General features: G+C 44.2%; 1 protein-coding gene across 5 annotated transcripts; it reads left to right on the top strand.

Moving 5' to 3' along the window:
• The first annotated feature begins 777 nt into the window (after window positions 1-777).
• On the top strand, window positions 778-13,947 carry LOC307211875 (heme-binding protein 1-like). 5 transcript variants are annotated; one of them, XM_079969001.1, is made up of 7 exons: window positions 867-885; window positions 3,368-3,714; window positions 4,598-4,761; window positions 6,809-6,894; window positions 11,801-11,942; window positions 12,084-12,267; window positions 12,586-13,947. In XM_079969001.1, the coding sequence occupies exons 3-7, from the start codon at window positions 4,614-4,616 to the stop codon at window positions 12,758-12,760; spliced, it is 735 nt and encodes a 244-aa protein (XP_079825127.1). In that variant the 5' UTR covers window positions 867-885; window positions 3,368-3,714; window positions 4,598-4,613; the 3' UTR covers window positions 12,761-13,947. The 5 variants fall into 5 exon arrangements, with proteins under 5 accessions (XP_079825128.1, XP_079825127.1, XP_079825129.1 ...); XM_079969003.1 differs by having other exon boundaries at window positions 3,368-3,503; XM_079969002.1 differs by lacking the exon at window positions 3,368-3,714 and having other exon boundaries at window positions 778-885.
• Window positions 13,948-19,219: the final 5,272 nt, after the last annotated feature.

The following is a 19,219-nucleotide window of genomic DNA, read 5'->3' on the forward strand; positions in this document are numbered from 1 at the left end:
TTCCGGTATGGTAGATAGGTACAGGTGTAGCCTTCCCAACTGCTGTAGCTCTGTAATGGTACCCACTGAATCATAGCTGTCAACTTTTCCCTTTTCCTGCGAGGAATCCTATTCGGAATAAGGGAATTTCCCTTTAAAAAAAGGGCGACGTTGACAGCTATGCACTGAATGTCTGCATTTATATTGTAACCAAAAGGAGTGGAAGTAGATACCACACAATGATTATTTTTTCATGGAGAAATGTGCTTTCATAGTAGGTAGGGCAAAAGAAGGGCGCACCTAAAATGCAGCACTGCGGCTTTCAAGGTGTGGGCAACAGGTAGAAAATCAGTAGGCAATGCCGTTCTCGCTGTATCTCAATGTTCTTCTACTCGTCGCGAAGCACTGGAAAACGAACACAGGAGCCCGACGGGACGCGTGTCGGTTGCACGTGGGAAACATCCTCCATTGACTGGTGTCATTTGTGCCGCTTTCCGAGACGGATGCGGCGCTTACTTCATACAACGGCAAGAAGAAAGGAAAGAGACGCATACACCCGGGAGCCTGCGTGGTTCACTAGTAAAGCACCTGTGTTGCGTGCAGAATGTCTCGGGTTCGATCCCCGCATCTCCAGGCGGGGCTGGGAGGAAACCGGAAATCGCGGTTGGATTTCCTAAGACCTTTCCCCTTGGAAGTTGTGCGGTTGGGAGGAGAAGAAGGAGGAGTTGGTGGGAAAGCCGACTCGGTGACGTCACCCGGAGCCACGCCCCTTTGCCCTTCCCTTCCTCCCACCCCCCACCCCCCGCCCCACACAGCGTGTCGAGTCGCGCTCGGCCTCCCGCCTCTTTTTCATTCGGCGGGCAGGAATCGCTTCCGGGGTCGGCCGGAGAACGCAGGAAGTGACAGGTAAGGGCTTCGCCCCCTTTTGCTTCTCCCTTTACCCAACCCAATAGGGGAGTGGGCCCGAGACCCCCTCCTCTATTCCTGGCTTGGGAGCTGCGCGCGCTTCTTCCCCTGAAGGGGATTGGCGGTTTGGGCGGGGGCGGAGTTTAAGGGTCAGGTTCTCCCCCTCCCACCGTCTGGTTGCCGTCCCTGAGGGTGGCAGTTGCCTCCGCCCTCCGTCCCCTCGCCGTTACCTGGGAGGCCCGCCTGGGCTCCTGTTACCTGTGACTCGAGGGAGAGCAGCCCCCGCCCCCGGGTCTCACCTGGAGCCCCTCAGTAGCTGCTTCTTTCGCCTCATTCCTTCGTTCCTATATTATTATTCACTCCTTCGTTGGCTTACTTGAATTGTTCAGAAGCTCCCGGGTTCGAAACACGGGTGCACGGAGTGAAGGAAATTGCGAGTGCGAGTGTACCATGGCGTTGTCTTTTCGACGTTATTAGTATTCAGTTGCTTTTTAGTGAGGGGTTGCTTTTTAGTTTCTTCCCCCTGCTTTTCTTTTTTGGCTGATTCTATCTGTAAGCTGCCTTGAGTCTGGGGGGGAAGGCGGGATATAAAAAAATAGAATGATAATAAGAAAGGTAATCAGCAATGGAATAACACAGAGAGGGTTTTTAAAAACTGCTAGAAAACACACTACAAAAAGGAGAGAAATGCACTACAAAATAAAGGGGTTGGACTAGATGACACTTGTCCCTTCCAACTATGCAATTTTATGATTCTAAGGAAACAAATTGATTGAGAGGTGGGCCTTTTATGTATTTCTGGAACACCAAAGTAAATGACAGTGCTTTTCCTTTCATTCATTCATGGTATTACAGTGCTTTTGTCCCTCCTGTTTGTAGGTCATTTCCTTGTTGGTTTTATTTTTTCCTTATTTTATTTGGGATTGTGTTGTTTTTTTGCATGCAAAGCAAGGATATTAGGTGTATAATGGTTTTTGCTGCATAGTGTCTCAACGTAATATGAATTTTAAAAATATTTTAAAAGAAAAGAAAACACTGTGTCCCCAACATATACACCTGCATAGACTCCAGCTGTTGCCCAAGAGAAGCTCTCTTGCGTGTCTTCCCAACCCCCATCATCTTTTTATGCTCCATATCCCAATCAGTACAACCCACCTACTTGCACCTCAGGCTTTGTGACCCTGCACCCATCCATTCCCCCTGTCTTGACAGAACAGTCTGCCCTTTTGATGGAAATTCAACAGGTGTTTTCCCCATCACTGCATTGCTAGACTGCAAATGAAAGTTGCATCTCCTGAGTCTTCCTATCGATGATGAAGATGATGGAAAGCAGGGAAAATATGGTGTCAGTTGTATTTCTGCCTAAAACCTTCCTATACTGTGACTCTGCCCCATTTATTTCAATGGTGCACTGTTGTCTGACTCTCAAGACAGGAGTGGGCAGGAGGTGGATCTTGACCTACTGTTTTATATAGACCATTAGGCAAGATAACTTTTCTAATGAAGCTATACCTAACCATGTAGGAGCTCAGAGTAAAGTGGAGAAAACCTTATCTTAAGGGTCAAAGCAGAAAAAGGATAACCTTTTCTTCGTCAGAATTAAATAGGTATAATACTGTAGTAAATTCTAAAGGGAGGTTCCTCAAGGATGCTTGCTTTGACTGGGTGTGGTTAGGATACTGTGATCACAAAATAATAATAAATCTGTGATGACACAGTAACAATTTGTTTTTAAAATATGGTTTATGATGAGGTGGCAATAGCTGTAGAAGTTTCAAAATAATTTGGAGAAGTGTACAGTTATAAATGCTAAATAATTCCTGACAACGGGTTGGAGCCAGAGTAGTTGTATTTGAGTCCTGTTGAAGTAATGAGAATTTAAGTGATGTCTAACTTTTAACATTTATTTTTTAATGGTACCTAAGTGCAAATAACCTCATTCTGCTGCAACCCAATGTGAATGACAGATAACATCTACTGTAAATGAGATGAGTTATTCAAGAAAAATATAAATATATTTCATTTATGCATTTCTAGCACATACTGTACATACAAACTCTGCTAGGAAACTGGCTTGAAACCAAAACGGATAATTATTTTTCTACCTCATTTTCCATTTCATAAATTAACTAGTAGCAATGGCTGAATGCAATAATAGTCTAGCCAAGCAGTTTCAAAATTTTTAACATTGTTTACTGCATACAAGTAAAATAGACATGGAATAATGGGAAATTGTTATGCACTGTATAGATATTAATGCTTTGTTCCTTGAGTAGACCCATGAAATACTACTTTAGGAAGCTGCTTCTTTATATGTAAAGAAATTAAGGATCATTAAGGTTTCAATCCTTTGCTTACCTGGGAGTATGAACAGCAGTCAGCAGAACATTTCAAACTAAACATGCATATGATTGCTCCATGTGAAGCCATAAACAGCCTTGGCCTGTATACCTGAAGGAGCATCTCCACCCCCATCATTCAGCCCGGACACAGAGGTCCAGCGCTGAGGATCTTCTGGCAGTTCCCTCACTGCAAGAAGTGAGGTTACAGGGAACTAGGCAGAGGGCCTTCTCGGAAGTGGCGCCCTCCCTGTGGAACGCTCTCCCATCAGATGTGAAGTAAGGAACTACACAACTTTTAGAAGACATCTGAAGGCAACCCTCTACAGGGAAGTTCGTAATTGTTGATGTTTTGTTGTGTTTTTAATATTTTGTTGGGAGCCGCCTAGAGTGGCTGGGGTATAAATAATAAAATTAGTATTATTATTTATTACAGAAAGAAATGTAAGGCATTTCAAAGATAAACCATCTACATAGATGAATGATAGCCGTATATAAATAAGTTATTCACATATTGAATACTGGGGGCTTCTTTGGTCTTTGAATCTTAAATACTTTTTCTATTCAATAAGATAATGTAAGGCTGCAATTTGATAATATTTGAGTTATTCTCATGGAATTAATGGTAATTACTCCTGAGTAGACAGCATAAGTTCATATGTAACTTGCATGCGAACACTTCCAAAATCAGTATGTCTGAAAACTGGCCACACATGGGAAATCATATTTTTGTGACTTCCCTCCCCTTGCCCCACACTGCTCCCATTTTGTTTTGTTTATTAAACCTGTCCAATAAATAAATTTGCATGTCAATGGGAAGATGGGCAGGACAACTTCATTTAATACAACTCTATGTTGCCTGTGGGTGGCGCTGTGGGTTAAACCACAGAGCCTAGGACTTGCCGATCAGAAGGTTGGCGATCAGAAGGTTGGTGGTTCGAATCCCCGCGACAGGGTGAGCTCCCGTTGCTCGGTCCCTGTTCCTGCCAACCTAGCAGTTCGAAAGCACGTCAAAGTGCAAGTAGATAAATAGGTACCGCTCTGGCTGGAAGGTAAACGGCGTTTCCGTGCGCTGTTCTGGTTTGCCAGAACAGGCTTAGTCATGACTGGCCACATGACCCAGAAGCTGTACGCCGGCTCCCTTTGCCAATAAAGCGAGATGAGTGCCGCAACCCCAGAGTCGTCCGCGACTGGACCTAATGGTCAGGGGTCCCTTTACCTTTATGTTGCCCCAAACCTTTGTGGCAAAGGGAAATGTCTTAACAGCACTCAAGAAAACGGAATACTGTGCCTATAGCACTTCCCCTGTAGATGCTGTGGTATCATTACTCAAACTGCTCAAGATATAGAATTTTCTGTTGCATTTTCTGCAGGAGCTACAGTGTTACTATGGCTCGTATTACACTTGAAGAACTGAATGAACTGGATGATGAGGTCCCTGATGAAGAGGATGAACCAATGGATGGGGAGGAACAGAACAGGCTGTTTTCTCATTGGGAGACAGTAGCCAGCACTCACCAAGTGTCTCTCCCCCAAGGTATGAATTTGCATTCGAGTCGCAATTTTAGGCTGCACCTCCAAAGAGAGGAGGAAGTAGATTTTTAATCTGCAAGGTGAGGTCTGCTTCTACTTGCCTTTGAACGTCTGCCTTCACATGCACAGCCTCTAGCTCAAAACTGTTCCCACCTTTCATTTTTTTCCCCTCTAGCATGCATGCACACACACCAAGGGCTTGTCCACATTTGAGCTTTATTTAGCTGTTAATCCACTCCCCCCGTCATTTGAATTAGACCTGATTAGTCCATATCCACATGTATTTGAATTTGTATGTAAGGAGCCCTTTCAGCCTATCCTGTTCATACCAGTAGGCACTCCCTTTTCTGTTTGTTCCTGACTTCTAATTTATTGCTTCTGTTTTGACAAGTAAGGGCATACTTGCAGATAGTTGTGAGTGCACCTTTAAAAAAAAAAATCAAGGAAGTGAGCAAAAGCCAGGCAATTATAAAGTCTCATCACATACTTTTGCAGTTTTTGGGTTTTTGTTCGAGCACTTAGGAGCATGCCAGAAAAATAGGAGCACAGCTGGAAAAAAAAATGAAAGCCTTGAAAAGGTGAATAGCAGAAAGTGATGACTGATCCACCCACCCCAAAAGAGCAGAAAAAATAGCCTGCATCCCTAAGTGAGGTGATTTGGAGCCCAATTTCTCCCAATTTTAATGGATTATCCCCATATCAGGTAAACCCAAATTTACAGAGGAAAAGCATTGAGATTGGTAGTGTTTTAATGGGCTATGCAATTTAAATGGGAATGCCAACAATTGCAAGCACACAGTAAACTGGTGTGGATCACAAGCAGCTGTCATGCTTATCTGCTCTAATGCTTTGGTGCTTTAAAAAAAGGCTTTTAAAATAATTTATTTAAATTTTGAAATGTGCTGCAGCGGAGGTCGGGAGGGTGCTTTGTGACACAGACAAGTGAACCAATCAGTGCTGTGCACAGCCTGACTCTAGGAAGGAGGAGCAACAGATGGCTCCATGATTGACACAAGGGCCAGCCACTCAGCATTGTGCAAATCCAGTTTCTCCTCTAAGCTAAAAAGCTAAGGTTCTTCTTGTCCTTAAAAGATTGTATGTGTACATGGGCTCTCCCCAGAAATTGTGGGTTGTCTCCAGTGCTGTTGTTCTACTAGTGCAACAAACTTCCACTCATGCAATGGTGTTTTCCTCTCCTCTCCCTTGCAGACCCCCACCCCCAACACCCTGAGGGTTGAAGGCAGTGGCGGAGGAAGCTGCTCGGGCACCCGTGGGGCCTCTGGAGTCTGCCTGCCTCCTCCCACTCAGCTGCCCTACAGCTGGGGGGGGGAGGCAGTTGGCGGACGGACCGTTTGGGCAGGGCGGAGCCTGTGCGCTCCCAAGAGAGATGTGTGGCTCAGACACGCTGCAGGCCCTGCGGTGAGTGCCGCCCAGCATTTTGTCACCCCCCTCAGTGGTGACACCCAGGGCGGCCCGCACCTATCGCACCCCCTTTTCTCTGCCACTGGTTGGAGGGCCCTTCAGACCCGATTTTCTCCGCACATGCTCCCTAAATCTGTTCTGGGATTTCCTCCAACCTTCTGGAGATGATTTGAGGAGGGTGCGGGGAGGAGAAGGGGAGGAGTTCCATTGCACAAACAAAAAACCTTGTGTGAACAGAAGAAGTGCATTGGATACCACCCATTAAAACAACCAGCATCAGTCAAAACTATATAATACAACAGCCAAGACAAGCTGCAAGAAACAGATGATTTTTAAAAAAATCAACCTCTCTCCTCCCTGCAGGAGAATATGGTTCTTGAATAGTCCTGTAGTGGCAGCTGGAGAAGGGAGAGGCCTCCTTGGCTGGAAAGTAGGGAGCTAGATTACTGGTGGCTCTCCATGCTGTTATGTCTCCTCTTTGCGTGTTTAGATCTATAGTGTACCCTATAGGTACTAATGAGAGTTGCTTGTTTTAAAAATGGAGGTTTCTACAGATTTTTTTTTTTAATTTCTAAAGATATTTTTCAGTCTTAAAGTGAATTCCCCACTACTTGACTCTGTTTTGCTAGAGATGGCAGGTCCAATAATGCAAATGGCGCGCCATAACCAGACTCGAGAGCCTGTGCCCTACGCTACTTTATCACAGCATGAGAAGGTGAGCACTCTCACATATACAAACTTGCTTGTAAATAAAATAATATATGTTTATATACCTGGCTGACATAGCTTTGTGGTATATTGTGGAGAAAAGAGTGTATAAGTCATGTAATATGTCCCTCTCCCCTCCAACATTCTTCAGAATAGTGTCTGTGACTCTCCCAGCACTCCAATGCACTCCAAGTTTTTGCCATCCTTAAACTTGTACAAAATCTGTCCTCCTGGAATTTTATACTTGTCTACTCAGTAGCAGGCCTCATTGAGTTCAGTTGTCTTGTTCCTGAGTAAGTGCATATGGTACGATCAAATCTTACGCAGGTGGGTCGCTTCTAAAGGATCTGTGTATAAACAGAAACCACATATACCCAAACCCTTGGAACCAACCCTGCCCCCATGGCTAGTGGGTTATGGGGAATGAGAGAGAATGCCCTGTACTCCCAGAGCCATATGCTGAGCTGGCTTTGTCCAGCAAGCAAGGCAGAGAGCTTACAAGCTCTTCACGCTGGGTAACCCAAGTGAACCCACTACGGAAAGAGTTTTAAAGTTCTTTGCTGTGTTTGTTGGGCAAGTCTCACTCAAGGCATGGGCTCTGGGAGACTAGGGATGCACATGCGAGTTCTCACGGCCACTCAGTTGGCCCCACAACATCTCAAGCAAGCATCCCACAGCTGGTGCTCTGACCAGGCCTTTCCTCCCAAGCAAGGCAGAGAGTTTAAAAGCTTTTTATGCGCTGGATGACCCCAAGCAGGCCTGTCTTCAACTGCATATGGTTGAAATCGTGCAAGTTAAATGGGTGTAAGATGCAGTCATACTGTATAGCAGGGGTGGCTACCACAGATTTTGGGATGGCTCACTGGGACCTTCTGACACTTTGGCAGCAAATCAGTGGTGACTTAAACCACCACCACCCAAAATTACCCCCCCCCCCGCCGCCTTTTAAAAAGTTTCAGTTGTTGTTTGCCTTTGTTGTGCTTCCCCGAGTGCCTTCAGAAATTTTTTGGCAATTTCCTGTGAACCAGGGCTTGTAAAAACACCCCAAAAACATCCCTTCCTGACTGCATGTTTCAGCATCCAGGTGCACTATTAATAGTGCTAGTTGAAAACTGCCTGTGATGTCCTTGACAGGCTGCAAAGAGGAACAATAACTTGATTTCTGCTGAACGCATCACAGCTGGTGATGGCACAGTGATTAGCATAAGTAGGTCAACAGAAGTTTCCTGTAGTTTTGCACCAATGGCTGTTTGCACACTACACCTTTGAACACATTCAAATCACATTCTTTCCCTCAAACAATTCTTGGCACCGTAGTTTGTTAAGGGTTGCTGGGAATTGTAAAAACTAGGTTAAACTACGGGGGAAATAATGTGTTTTGAATGCGCTTTATAGCGTGTACACAGCCAGTGTCTGATGAAGAGATACAGGTCTCTAACTATCATTCTCAAGCGCAGTCAAAGCACAGAAGAACAGAATGCAAACAGAGCACTTTGCCGGCTCTAGAAAATTAGTGTGCCAAGTTCCCATGGCTCCAGGTGTTTACCCAGGATTCATGCCTCCTTTTCAAATGAGGCACAGTGGAGACTTTGGTGTCTTTATGATACATGGTTTACTTACACTTATATACAGTCTGAGCCTATGATAGCACAGTTCACAGCATTAACACTGCAAAAGGCTCTTGTTTCTCCCCTTGGATCCAAACAGAAATAAAACATGCACTCAAGCATTGCTCTGGCTCGTCTCTCCAGCTGGCTGCTTTCCCTCTAGGTTGCATCACTTCACTCTCTCTTTTTTCTTTTTGGGTGGCATCACTTCACTCTCAACTCCAAACTCTAGCTTTGTCCTGCTAAGGAGCTGTAGGAGGGGCCTCACCCACTTGCCATCTCACACAGAGCCCCTTTCCTTTGTTTCCCTTAACAGCCGGTCACCAGGCTATAACCTCAACACAGGGTTTATATTTTAACACTTGCTGGATCCAGGGGTCAGAAGGATCTCGCATACAGCTTACTTCCCCCAACCCCAAACATTATTGTTGGAGATGTAGCTTTTTGGTGCAGGAAGCACCATAGCAGATCTCCTCTCCGCTACAAGGAAGATGTGGGTGAAGGAAATGCCCATGGTCGTGGTGATGGTTGCTGCCTTTGGGCAAGTTCCTTGGATATGGGTACTTAATTACCTGCCCACCTTTCAGCTGAGTTTATGCTTCTGCCTGAATGTATGTGCATCAGCCTGCCTGTGTAAGCTACTCTTCTTCTGAGTTGCGAGCGTGTGTGCCTGTGCACTGGCATGTGGCCATCAGAGAGAGTTTCTCAAGCTGAGAAAGGTTAGCCGCTCCTGGCCTACCCCTCACATAGTGCCCTTCCCAAACACTCCCTCTTTTTTGTTCACCCACCACTGCCAATTGCAGTGATGGGCATCTTGCTAGTATTATCTTCCTGTTGTCATAACGTTAGCTCAGCCTCTGCATATCAGTACTAACAGGATCAAAAGCATTCACTACCTTGGGGTTCTTCAATACAGATGTCTATATTGAATTCAGTCCACCTGGTCTTCTGCATTGTCTTCTGCTATTTTTAATATCATGTGAGGGAAAATTACTTTTAAGTAATTTCTGTTTTCCCCTGGTTGTTGAAGGAGCAGTAAGTCTATATTTGTCAATCTACAAGCACTTCCTTGTCTTTTGTTTGATTCCTTGGACCTGTATTTGTATGGAGTCGGAAAGCAAGGTCAGCTTTCAGTTTTAGTGAGAAAACTGCATCCATTTCCTGAAGTGCAGCTTGACTTTCAGGCACACAGAGGTGGGAATGTGGCCTCGAGCTCCCTCAAGTAACCTAGATCCTTCAAATATATTTTCCAGTATTCCTTTTGACTCAATTCAGATGTAATAATAAACCAATAATAATTATTAAGAGAATGAGTAGGTGTTCCCTCTTGGTTCTCTCATTCCTTCATACACAAGGTGAGATTAAAAGTAGAAGCTTCTAATTTGTGTCAAACCATAGTTTCCGGTTTTCATCCAAATGCAAAAAAACTGTCATTTCACAGACCAACATTTGCCTCATTCCAAGATCCCAAACCAGCATCAAATCATGGTTTGTCATTACATCTGAACTGAGTTTATATGGCCATAAGTAAGGGCAATAAAAGTGGTATTTATCAGCTTTAATGCAATTATACTACTGCTAGCCTTCCATGTTAAATTGTGCTACTGTCTCTGCATTTACTCCCTGAAGTAAAGTCTCTGAAGGTTGGTTTTTTTTTTTTTTTGTAGTTTTCTTATTCATTTCTCGTTAGCCATAGTAATTCCATGCAAATGCTTTATGGAAGAGTCACTTCATCCCCACGCCCCACCCCCATCCTGTTCCAACCCAAAACTGCATGCATGCCTTAGAAAAGTTGGGTATTCTGTCTTCTGAAACATTGCAATGTGTCTATACAGCTGTTGCTCCAAAGATGTACAGGATAGTTCCTGGGACTGCTGAAGGCATTGTTTTGCTTTCTATATTTTTCTATATTTTTTCTGCACCAAAAGGAGTTGGATGTACAGTTGTTGTTTTCGTTCTTTCCCACCTGCATTGATGAGTTTCCTCCCGTCTCACTTTCCATTGAGCTAGCTAACTTGACTCCTATAATATAAACATACAGACTTACCGGCTCCTGCTTTTTAAAAAACCCTTACATTAATAATTAATCATTCATTTCTGTGTCTTTAGTAATTTTTGTTTAGCTTGCCTGGGTAGATTGCACCCTTTAGGGCTGGCTTATACTTGTGGTTACGAGCTCTGTTTTTACAATATTCATAAGAGAAAAGGATGAGCTTTGCGTCTTAGTGTAACAGCCGGGATAATAAACCTACCCTAGTGATAACTGACAAAATAACTATTTAAGCAACTTTTCAATGCTGTCGAGCTCCAGGTTAATGCTTTTATTAATTCAGGAACAATTAGCTAAAACAGTGACGCCTTTTATTAAAGTACCGTATTTTTTGCACCATAACACTCACTTTTTTCCTCCTAAAAAGTAAGGGGAAATGTCTGTGCGTGTTATGGAGGGAATGCCTACGGGTGGCATGCCTACGGATTTTCCTCTTCTAAAAACTACGTGCGTGTTATGGTCAGGTGCGTGTTATAGAGCGAAAAATACGGTATATTCTGTAGATAGGACATTGTTATAATCTGTTTATTATCCTCACAAATATATTTTGAAGAATTTCCCAATTATCTGTAGTGGTTTAGAGAAGCAATAATGATTACCTTAATGAAAAGCATCCTAATACCTTATGCTGTGCTGAGTGTGCTTTAATGCAGCTGATTCTTTTTTTAAAAAACAAACAAACTTGGAAGATGTTACAACCTGTCACAAAGGAAAAAAAAGTGGTGTCACAAAGTGGTGTAGAATATTGAACTAAAGCTGGGGAGACCTGGTTCAAAGTCCCACTCTGCCAACAACCTCACTTTGGGCCTAACCTACCTCACAGGGTGGTTGTTAGGCTAAACAGAAAGTGGGGAGAACAATGTCTGCTGCCTTGAGCTTTTTGGAGGAAAAGCGGAATATAAATTTAGTTAATATTTACCGTAGTTAAAACATCAATTATCTTGTATATTTTGATAAGCAGCAGTACCAGCTTTCATTTGTTAAGCAGCTTGTAGCAATTGGAGGGGGAAAAGGATTTCATGTGTTGAGATGACTTGATGTTATAAATGCAAAGAAGCTGAAATATTAAAGAAACCTATTTTCTTTTTTTAAAAATTAGTTAATATTTGGCAGTGGAGATGCAAAACTTCATTTGCACAGGACGGACTGCGAGTTACTCTTCCCTCCAGTGCCAAAGCTTTTTCAGTACGTAATTCCCATCCTGTGTTGTTTGAGTGTCCAGCTCTCACTAAACTCTTTTTTCCTTCTTGGTTCAGTGTGAGGAGATAGCATACGAGGAACGACTGTACCCAGCTGGGAAATGGGCATGCATTACCAGAGGAGAACCCAAATATGAGCAAAGCATCTCTATGGGTTTCATGAAACTAATACGGTACATCTGCAAGGAGAACTCCCTAGGTATGTGGAAGCACGTGTCATCGTGGCAGGGACATGGAAGCCTGCAGCAGCTAGACCCGCTGGAACTGGAAAGGCCAGAGCTGGGTTTTTGCAGATCCTCCTCTTTCACTCTCTGGTGTCTTTATGTGTATTTTTATCTAGGCCGTCAGTTGGGGATGACAGTGCCAGTGATCAACGAGATCCATCTGAATAAGGAGGGCACGGAATTGCTTCAAGAAGTCATCACTGCCTATTACCTCCCTGAAGAATTTCAACCTAACCCCCCTCTCCCCTTGGACCCCGACATCCAGATACAAGAGAGAGCACCACTTCGGGTTATCTCCAGGTGGGCCCTGACTCATGCATGCTAGAAATATGTTTTATGTGCCACAGGTCTCGAAGGAAGGAAGGAAGGAAGGAAGGAAGGAAGGAAGGAAGAAGGAAGGAAGGAAGCTTTCTTATCCTAGCTGGAAGAAAGGGAATGCAGGGCAGGGATGAAAGTGGCTAAGTGAGATCCTATTATGGAGACGGGAAAGAAAGCTGGCTCTCCCCAATTCCCCCACCCTCCAAGATGTAGTGAAGGATAGAGGGATGGGTGAGCAGAGAAACAGTTACAGCACTAGATCTTTATGGGCAATTGTTTTGTTGTTCACCTTGTGTAAAGGGTGTTTTATGGGACCACCACAGAAGAAACAATCCTACGGGAGATTCACCTTCTCTGGGAGTTGCTGGGCTCCACAGACAATGTGCTCCGCGAAACCTACTTGGTGGCTGCGTACCAGAACCCTGGCGTCCCTAACCGCCGCAATGAGATCTGGTTTATCCGGCGAGCAGACTGAAAGCACCTTGAATCCCTGACAAGATTACAATCCACCCTCCGTGACTGGATCCGGTTTAGATGGCAGTTTTGAAGGAGAGGAATGCACATCCTGACTCACTGTAGAATAGATGAAGTGCTCCTTCCCACCCCCTGCGCAAACCAAGGAGTTACTAGTACAGATCTCCCCGAGACGGTTTCCACCCTACTCCTGCAGGGGGTGCTGTGGTGTTGTTGATGGAGCTGGCGTTGGAAGGAACAAGGGGTGTCTGCTTCAGTGGGCCCTGAGTGCAGCCGTGCCACATTTGGATGAAGGCGCATTAGGAGCACAGGAAGCTGCCTTATGCTGAGTCAGACCATTGGTCCATCTAGTTCAGTATTGTCATCGCTGACCGGCAGTGGCTTCTCAGGTGTTCAGGTAGGGAAACATTCCCGGTCCCACCTGGAGATGCCAGGGATTGAACCTGGGACCTTCTGAATGCAAAGCAGTTGCGCTACCACAGAGCCATGGCCCTTCCCCCTCCTCGGGGATTGTATCAGGGATTGTAGCTGTTGTGCAACCCACAGCTCACATTCCAAGGGTTAGGTATCAATCCTGAAACGAATCTAGCGAGAGCAGGCCGGAACACCACTGCCTACAGCCCGTGTCCATAACTGGCAAACGCTGATGTACCTGGGCACAGGTTATGACTAAGTTACTTGTAGAAGGAGGATTTCACTTCTGATGCCTCGGAGTATCCCTTTTAGCCATGCGCACGAGAAGCTGCTAGTCAGCTTTGTTATTATCCAACAGCAGAAGAGCCGTTCCCACAGTTTGGGATGAGGTAGCCGTAGACTTCCTTGACTGGAATAATGTGAACACCTGTCCAGGAGCAAATGGGAAATCCCTGCCAAAGGGCTAAGGCTCAAAGGGAGATCTGAGAAGCAGAGATCTCTGGCCTGTAAGTCCTCCTGTTTTCCCAAGAGCACATAGATAAATGCCACCCACTGGCTACCTCCTGCCTATGAGCCAGTTTCTCGATCAGGCAGGCTGGGTGCGAGCTGAGCAGGCCATAGAGTACGTGTTAAGTTGTCGCTGGCAGCATTTTTGTCGCTGTGTGTTGCGTTGTGCATTGACTGGTTGGTATCACACTCATGAATGCTGCTGTCCTCTCCCAAAGAAGGCTGGTAGCACAAAGCAAACCTGAAATAAAATCTAGCCCAACCCTCTCTGTGTATCTCATTTTACTGACTTTTGTGACATTCGACTCCAGTAACCGGTGGGGGTCACCACTCAGATGGAAGATCCAGAAACAACACAAAACCCCGACACCCAGAGAGTATCCAAGTGACATGCAAGACAGCTGCTTGCTCAGAATCAGGTGGGTCATTTCGATACAAAGGAGCAGGCTATCACCATGCTGTCTTCTTAAATTGCTGTGATCAGGGAAGGCACTAAATAACCACCGTGCCTCTCCACAACTCAGAATGGGGAATACATCTGCATTAGACATCAGATCTGACCATTGAAAGAAATTGAAAGTCTTTCCCTCTTCAAGGAAAATTGGATAAGATGACATGCTTCTGTTAGTTATGTTCTGCGGCCAGTATATAATAGCCACTCACCAATATAAATTCCCACTCAGCTGCGCGTCTGTAAATGCATCTTTTCTTTTTTCAGCAGTGAAGGGTGTGCATTGCCTTATTATTTGGGAAGCCATAACCTTGACATTGGAAGCGTAACCTTTTAAGTTAATTGGATTGAGTGGAAGAAGAAAAAAAAAGAGTGAATGGCTATCCAGGTTCATTATTTCATCACCTCAATATTGTGCAGCAGTGGTAATAGGAGTAATTTGTGAAGTATCGTGTTGTTGCCTGGGTGTGGAAGAAGCAGATTGTGTAGGTTGGTGTTTGATTGCTTCTTCTTAACACTGACAACGATCTCACCTTTTAAATAATTATTTTAGAAGTTTGAAAACATGAAGATTAAGCCACTTTTTTGCAGTGGTAAGTCAGTTTTTTTAACATAATATTTCCTCCAGAGGCTGCTCTTGTCTAACAGTAGGCTTTTTTTGAAATGATGATGAATCAAAGATCTAACAGGAACACAAAGACACACACAAATAGTAAAAGACAAGGTATTTTAAACACATTAGAAACGACAGCTACCAAAGACATTGTGAGACACATACTGAATTGTTACAAGCCTAGGAACACATGATGCAGCAAAGGCAGAGACATTAAATGTATTTGTCATCTTGATATATGAAGATAAAACTTAACAGGAGATCAGTAGTCCAGGCACCTGACAGAAGCAATAAGACAATCAGGTTTTAAGAATTGAATAAAAATTATATGGATTAATTCCACATTTTAAAATCAATGGGCCTGGATGGTGTAGCCATAGGGCTTGTTTTATTTAAAGCAAACACAAAACATCAAAGTTCTGTGTCAAGAAAAGGTGAATTCTGTAATCTGTTATGCAGATAAAGCAAATGTGCATCTATTTTGCATAATTTGCTGGTTCTGGGAAGTTTCAAGGTAATGAAAATTCTCTTGAGAGCTAAGCTGAATTCCCCCTCTGACTTGTGAGGCACTGCATTGTACCTTCCCATGTCGTATTTTTGCAGCCAAGACTAGAAACTTGCTCAACCCAATACAAAGCAAAAACTAAGCTTCTTGGGGTGCTGAATTTTGTATTGAGTGCCAAATTCTATATTTTGCGTAGATTTGTAGAATACAAAGAGTCCTGCCTGCATCCTAGTTACCTGAAAGGGACATGGGACTTTGAGGTTTTTAGCAGTTGTTACTGTGAAATCCTGCAGGCTGGGAGAAGCCCCAGAAGAATTGAAATGCTGCACCTATCCTAGAAAAATTAGGCCAAAAAGATGTAGAGCCTTGCTTTGGTCTCGTGTTGGTTTGTAGCTGAGGCTATAGGTGAGGCCACAGTTATATCCCATACAATTCAGTGGAATAAACCAATACTTTAGTAGCCTAGAAAATGAAATGAATGGCAGCATCACTTCTTCCCAAATGGTTATCTAGCAAGTGGCAGTGCAGGATCAAACCATTTAAAATAAAGCTATCCTGCAGTGCTGGTGCAAACCTGACTTAGGTAGATTAAAAGTCTGCAGTAGTCCAAATATATCACTGATTATATTGAATTAATATATGAACTTCTAACTCTCCAACTCCAGGCCACAAACATTCCTCCTCCTCTTGTCTGCTGTCTTACCTAGTTGGTAGTACCCCCTGCTGAATTCAATGGGGCTTCATAGAATCCCACTGTAATGCATTCTGCTCAATTTGGTTCACTTTCCCTTACAATCCATATTAAGAAAGCTAGGAGAGCAAGTGGTGGAGATATGCATAGCCATTAAAATACTTCTCCCCTCCTAACCACCTTAGTACATTAATACATATCCAAGAGAGATCCATTATTCCCCTACCCTCGTTCAATTGAATTTCCCCGCTTGGTTTGGGCACCCCTTCCATTGTTAAATTAATATTTCTGACATAAAAAATGCCCCTTTGTTCTGTGGAAATACTGATAACATGTAATGATTTCTGTGTTCCCCCTACTGCCAAGGGAACCTCGCAACCTTCTGTCTTCTAATGAAAATGCTCTCTTATGTGCAGCTAGAAAAACACCCAAGGAAAAAAACAAACCCAGCAACCCTGCTATCTCAGTCCACAAAGTAGTCATCTTTTAAGGTTTATTGGTTTGTATTAGGGATACCTTTTAAAGTCAGCATTCTTTATGACGTGAAGGGGCTTAACAGGAATTTCCTGGGTTGGCAACGTATTAGTGTGAGATTCTAAATTGCTGTGTTCTGGTCCTGGAAGGACAAAGGAGTCAGGAATTCAAGTTGTGAGGTATTGACCCTAATTCCACATTAGGAATGCCCCCCACCCTTCAGTATGAGATAACATCATAACAGAAGGAAGAGGCACCTACTGTGTTTCTGCCTGAAAAACAACATCATCATGTAAGAATATGAAGGCTAGACACAGACTTTCAAAGTGAATTATTTGCCAAAGCCACCACATTTGCAAACAAGCTTCTTTGCGTTCTTTGTCTAGGGCAGGGTGGCAAACCGTGGACCCTGCAGATGGTTGTTGGAGTCCAACATGGCTAGTGGTGACAGGAGTTGTAGCCATATTCAACTATCCAAAGGACTGTCACATGCAAATGGGGCAAGCTTGTCTTCTCCAGCTCCGGGCTCAATGACTATATGGTCTAATCGTGTGTTATGCCACGCCTTCTCTCAGCAGCTAGTTTATATTATGGTACGAGCCATGGCAGCCATTTTGTGACTGGCGCCCACAAGCCTCACAATTCAAAATGTGCCCATTGGTCCAAAGAATCTGATGACACCTAGGGAGTGCAGAACTCACCTGCGCTAAAAGAAGTCTGGCTGCTTTTGTACTTTTTTACAAGCAACCCAATTGTGATGTGTGTGTGTACAGGATGTGTGTTCAAAACTATCATTTAAGATATTTTATACATTTCCCTTCAGCTTGGGTAAGAAAGGGTAAACATAGCTACCTGCTAGTTTATTTGGGGGTAAAATTAATCATGCACACACAAACACATTCTACATAGAGGCTTATAATTCAATCAAAGCCCACATATTTTCTCCTTAAAATTCAGAAGTGAATAGCAGTGATAGCTACCAGGTGGGAGTATTCAAATGAACAGCTTTATCCTGGTATTATGGGTAGCCTTCAGTGAGGATAACATTCCTTAAACTCCAAAGTATTTTCATATGTACTTTATAAGAGAAAGAGAAGAAATGCGACAGTTTGCAAATTCTTGGGAGTAAATGGCTCTTTATCCTGCAATTGAACAGCATGCAAAACTCCCTGAGGTAACAAAGGCCATTTACCACACAGTAAGCATCTTGTGAGAACACGAACAAAGGTTATAATCTTTATAGCCTCATCCCTAGTTGCTAGCCTGGAAAGGAAATAGGGTTGTCACCCGCCCTGCTGTTCCCAGCTTGAGACAATAAAGAAATGGAATAGGGCTCAGAGCCCTTTGATCTTCTCTGCCAGTGATCAGAGAGAGGAAAACTTCTCAGAGCCTGGAGACTAGTTTCTTTAATGGTTTTAGCAGACCCCTGTAAAGTATCCTCAGGCCAGGAGACTGCAATGTCATGTTCCTCGCAGGCTAAAATCCACCCATACAGGTGTGATATGAATGCAACAATAATTTAAGTGTTAGGGTAGGATGTAGAAACCATTTATAGACACTCGCAGGTAATAAGCAGGGGGAAAATATATACATAGACCAACAAAATTGCTGTGAAACCTGAGAGATTAGCAAGCCGCCTGTGGCAAGAGCATACATGAAAACTTTCCAAGTGGTTGAGAAGTTTGTCCAGCAGCGGATAACCAACTTAACCAATTTCGAACTTCCCAGTTTTACTTACTTGGGAACCCTTGATTGCCTAAAATAAAAGCCCATTGACCAGAGAGACTATTGTCATGGTTTGAGTCAAGACATCTGGTAAGCAACTTGTCAGGAAGACTGAGAGGAACTAACTTATTTATTACTTCCCCAAGGGCTTGTGGTTTCCTCCTCCAAAGAAGCTACTTTCATTCATCCCTGGTTACAGACTGTAGCCAGACTCTGCACTTTTCAAGGTCTTAACCAGACTGCTTCAAATATACAGTACACTGGAGGTTTCTTGATCTGTTTCCTTGGAAGAATTATTCCTTGGAAGAATTGTGTTGCTCATCTCTTGGGGGTGAAAAGCTGGGATGAGTTTATAAGAACCTAAAAGCATGAGATGAGAATCTAGCCACTGAGAATCAGCCACATTGAGATTTCTGCATTGCAGGGGGTTGGACTAGATGACCCTTGGGGTCCCTTCCAACGCTACAGTTCTGGGGAGTCACCGAACCCTCTAGCTCAATTCGTGTAGGGTGCTGGCTGTTCATGGTGGGGTGGGGAAGAGTTCTGTTGCAGAAGCAGAAAAACTGTGCATTGATTAAACACTTTAGTTGGAATCTGCTCAAGCAAGCCTTATGAGGAACGTTTGAAGGAGCTGGGTATTTTTAGCTTGGAAAAGAGAAGACAGAATTGGCGCCCTGGAAACTTTTATATGTGAAGGGAGGTCTACAAATTTAATAATCATAATAGTTTGCAGATCACAGGAAAGATGGGACCCATCGTCAAGCTCTGTATTTATCACGTTGGTGTCCGAAACCCAGTTCTGTGTTGGCCAAGGCACCCACGAACACCTCCTCGTTGTGGCTTCCAGGTATCTGGAATAGGGAAAGACGAACACGGGGCAGGGAGCTGCTTCTCAAAGTCGGCGCGAGAGAACCTGGGACACCTTCGGAGCGCCGAGAGGTGAGCGCGCGCCTCGGGCCTCCCCGCCCGAGAAAAGCGCCTCCAAGCCCGGCAGGGGTCGCTGGGCAGCCGGGCAGGTAACGTGGGGAGGGGAGCGCGGTGGGGTGGGAGGGTCGGTGGGTTCCGGCCTGCCTTGCAGGG

The sequence above is a fragment of the Podarcis cretensis genome (assembly GCF_951804945.1).
Source record: "Podarcis cretensis genome assembly, chromosome: 3".
In the NCBI taxonomy this organism is placed as follows: domain Eukaryota; kingdom Metazoa; phylum Chordata; class Lepidosauria; order Squamata; family Lacertidae; genus Podarcis; species Podarcis cretensis.

What these genes read in the sequence shown, in the direction of transcription:
- LOC307211875 (XM_079968999.1), top strand. Translation starts at nt 4,536, where the DNA reads ATGCTGTGGTATCATTACTCAAACTGCTCAAGATATAGAATTTTCTGT. An exon ending in CCAAGTGTCTCTCCCCCAAG is followed by an intron (nt 4,762 to 6,808) that starts GTATGAATTTGC and finishes CTGTTTTGCTAG; the next exon opens with AGATGGCAGGTCCAATAATG. An exon ending in CCACTTCGGGTTATCTCCAG is followed by an intron (nt 12,268 to 12,585) that starts GTGGGCCCTGAC and finishes CCTTGTGTAAAG; the next exon opens with GGTGTTTTATGGGACCACCA.